The sequence below is a fragment of the Monopterus albus genome, unplaced genomic scaffold (assembly GCF_001952655.1).
Source record: "Monopterus albus unplaced genomic scaffold, M_albus_1.0 scaffold270.1, whole genome shotgun sequence".
In the NCBI taxonomy this organism is placed as follows: Eukaryota; Metazoa; Chordata; class Actinopteri; order Synbranchiformes; family Synbranchidae; genus Monopterus; species Monopterus albus.
The window spans coordinates 1383699-1386952 of NW_018128150.1; the positions used below are offsets into that span (position 1 = coordinate 1383699).

The 3254-nt window shown below is 39.8% G+C and overlaps 1 protein-coding gene across 2 annotated transcripts in view; it reads left to right on the forward strand.

Moving 5' to 3' along the window:
• mia2 (MIA SH3 domain ER export factor 2) overlaps window positions 1–3254 on the forward strand; it is a 22715-nt gene that overhangs the window by 5417 nt on the left and 14044 nt on the right. Inside the window, exons 1-2 of one of the 2 annotated variants that reach the window (XM_020621923.1) lie at window positions 12–715; window positions 1869–1969. In XM_020621923.1, the coding sequence (XP_020477579.1) occupies window positions 34–715; window positions 1869–1969 (783 nt within the window). In that variant the 5' untranslated portion in view covers window positions 12–33. Of the gene's footprint in view, window positions 1–11; window positions 716–1868; window positions 1970–3254 lie in introns of those variants that run through there. The other variant, XM_020621924.1, reaches the window with a different exon arrangement.

Consider the following 3254-nt stretch of genomic DNA (forward strand, 5'->3'; position numbering starts at 1 on the left):
GAGGTTAAGGCAGAGACAAAGCAGGTTGAGGAAATGCAGCAGGTGAATGATGTGGAGGGTGAATGGTGGGACAAAGAGGAAGAGGAGAGCCTTAAATGTTCACATGAGCTTTGTCCTCAAGCTGAATCTGAATCTGTGAGAGACAGAGATGAAAAGATCTCTGAGGACGGACCATGTTCAGGAGCTGAAGCAACAATTCAAACAGGAAAGCAAAATTATGAAATATTAGAAAATGGGACAAGAGAGAGTCAGACAACACCCACTGATGGTATGGAGGGAGATAGAGGACGAGAAGAGGAAACGAAAACAATATCAAATGTCGCTAACGCTGATGAGGTGGAAAAGAGAAACTGTAAATCAAATCCAACTTGGAATGAAGACATTAGCAACAATGCTAATGACATATCTGATCCTATTGGTTTGGACATTGATCAGATAGGAGCAACAAAATGCACAGTCAATGATCCACAACTTGCAGATGAGGATGGCCATAGTGGATCTTCAACTCGTGATTCTGCTGAAAGTCAGGCTGAGAAAACTCTTACACATGTGTCTCAAGATCCTGCTACTTCCACAGATCCATCTGGTTTAGTACAAAATGAAAGTCCAGGAGCATTTGGTCTTTTCAAAAATGCCTTTAGTTTTTTCAGTAAAAGACCCTTCAGTGAGACCAAGGAGACTACAGAATCTGCCCCATGTCTGGAAACCAGCACAGGTGAGACATCTAAGGTGCAAGCCTCTCTGACTCCTGAACAAGAATTGGATTCTACTACTGATTTAATACAATATATGCACAAAGGCTCTCTCACCATGCCCACACAGCAGCACACACAACCTTCTCCTCCCTCTACTGAAATCCATTCTCATCTCAATACTCTGTCTCCAAACATAGAAAGCTCTCTCCAAACAAAAACCATTTCCAAACATTACAAAAACCTCCTCATCCATATGAGCACTGATGAGGTGACTATTTTGATGGAGCTGTTTGGGCGACACAAGCTGCAGTTTTTAGATTACATTTTGGGCAATTCAGAAAGTGTGACTGATCCTGACCATGATGAATCTATACTGTCAGATATAGAAAGACTTCTGCATCATCACGGGGAAACACTCATCACACCTAGCATGAGGCAAATTGATGCACTGCAGGAAGACAGGGAAAAGAGTAGAACACTCATTGCTCTTCAGGAACTAGAAATGCTGTTGGGCAGAGTGAGAAAGACATTCATCACAGGAGAAATAGATGACAGTAAAGTAAATCATCAAGGTATTTTTGTCTACAATGCCTCAAAAATCACAGATGCCTCAATGTTAGTGTTTTGATCAGTATCATATCAGTGTTTTGATCTATTTAATCTTTCATATTAGCTATGGTTTTGGATTTCCTTTGTGACAATAAAAATGATAAATGCACTGAGATGAATTCTAATAATATTGTATTACCAGTATTTATGGCAGCAGTGCGGTGATTAGCACTGTCTCCTCACAGCAAGAAGGTTCTGGGTTCGAGCTCAGGCTGACCCGATGCCTTTCTGTGTGGAGTCTGCATGTCCTCCCTGTGCCTGTGTGGGCTCTTTCCGGGTACACCGGGTTCCTCCCACAGTCCAAAGACATGCAGCTTTGGTGGCTCTAAATTCCCCTTAGGAGTCAGTATGAGTGTGTGTGGTTGTTTGTCTACATGTGATAGACTGGCGATCTGTCCAGGGTGTACCCCACCTCTCGCCCAATGTCAGCTGGTATTGGCTCCAGACCCCCCACAACCCTATTCAGAAATAAGTGATATAGATAATGGATGGATGGATGGATTATGACAAAGGAGGAATACTTTCATTCTAAACTCCATTATATCTCTGTTACTCTTACTCCAGAAGTGATGAAGCAAATTCTGGACTTTGTTCGTCAGATCACTGAAGACTCAGCCTTTCATGTTCATGCAGTGAGAGAGCTCCTCATGTGCATTACTGTGCAGGTAAGCATGCTCATCAGACATTATTTCTCATAGAACACATGTAGATTAAACTATTACTAAACGATCTATGCCTGCTGTGCAGTTTGTTTGTCATAAATCAAGGCAAGTTTATTTATATAGCACATTTTCATGTGTTCAAAGTGCTTTAAATAATGCATGCGTACATAAAAACAGAATTCAAATTAAATGAAGAAAGATACAAGAAGATCAAGGGTTAGGTATTAGGGTTAGGTAAAATAAATACAAATATAGAAAGGTTTCAATTAAAGAAGAGGCTGTGGAAAAATCTTTAGTTTAATTTAAAAAATGGCTACAGTTGGAGCAAATCTAATTTCTAAGGGGAGCTGGTATTTTGGGCCCAGACCATTGAAAGACTACTAGTAGTATAAGTAAGTAGTATCCTTAAATTCAGTTCTACATTTAACTGGAAGCCAGTTCCAGGATCTAAGGATTGGAGTAATGTGTTCTCTCTTCTTTGTGTTTGTTAGTATTCTAACAGCAGCATTTTGAATGAGTTGCAAATGTTTAATGGTCTTACTGGGGAGGCCAATCAGGAGTGCATTATAGTAGTCTACCAATCTAGAAATGAAAGCATGAATGTGCTTTTCTAAATCTTGCTTAAACATAAAGTTTTTCATTTTAGCTGTTTTAAGATGCCAGAGTGATGATTTTTTACAGCTTTGATGTGGCCTCTGAATTTTAACTGGCAAAAAGAATATAATTTTGTTCCATCCAGTTGGTTACTTTCTTAAGGCATAGACACAACAGGTCTATAGGACCACAGTCATTTGGTGAGAATAGATCTGGGTGTCATCTCCATATGATAAGCAACCCTATATTCTTGGAGGATTCGAAAAAGGCTGACTAGGAGGGGCCCTAGAATCTGTCCTTGTGGGACACCATACATCATGGTGGTTCTTTCAGAGTCATGATTGCTGTTATTGACTAGACATATCCCCTGACCTCTAAATATGATCTGAGCCATCTGAGGCTCGTTCCTGAAAGCTCGACCCATTTTTGACTCTATCTAGAAGTAATTCATGATCTACAGTATCAAATGTGGCACTAAGATCTACTATTAGACTCCCTGAGTCATTATTCATTTAAAATCTTTGTGAGAGAAGTTTCATTACTAAGATGCTGTCATAAATCAGTGAGAGTAAACTAAGAAATAGTTTAAGTGAGAAAGGCTCCTTCAGTGAACTATTGTAGTAGTACAAGTATATATAATTTTTCCTTCGGCCTGCAGTATCTTTGCTGTCTACCAGTATTACGATGTACAGAC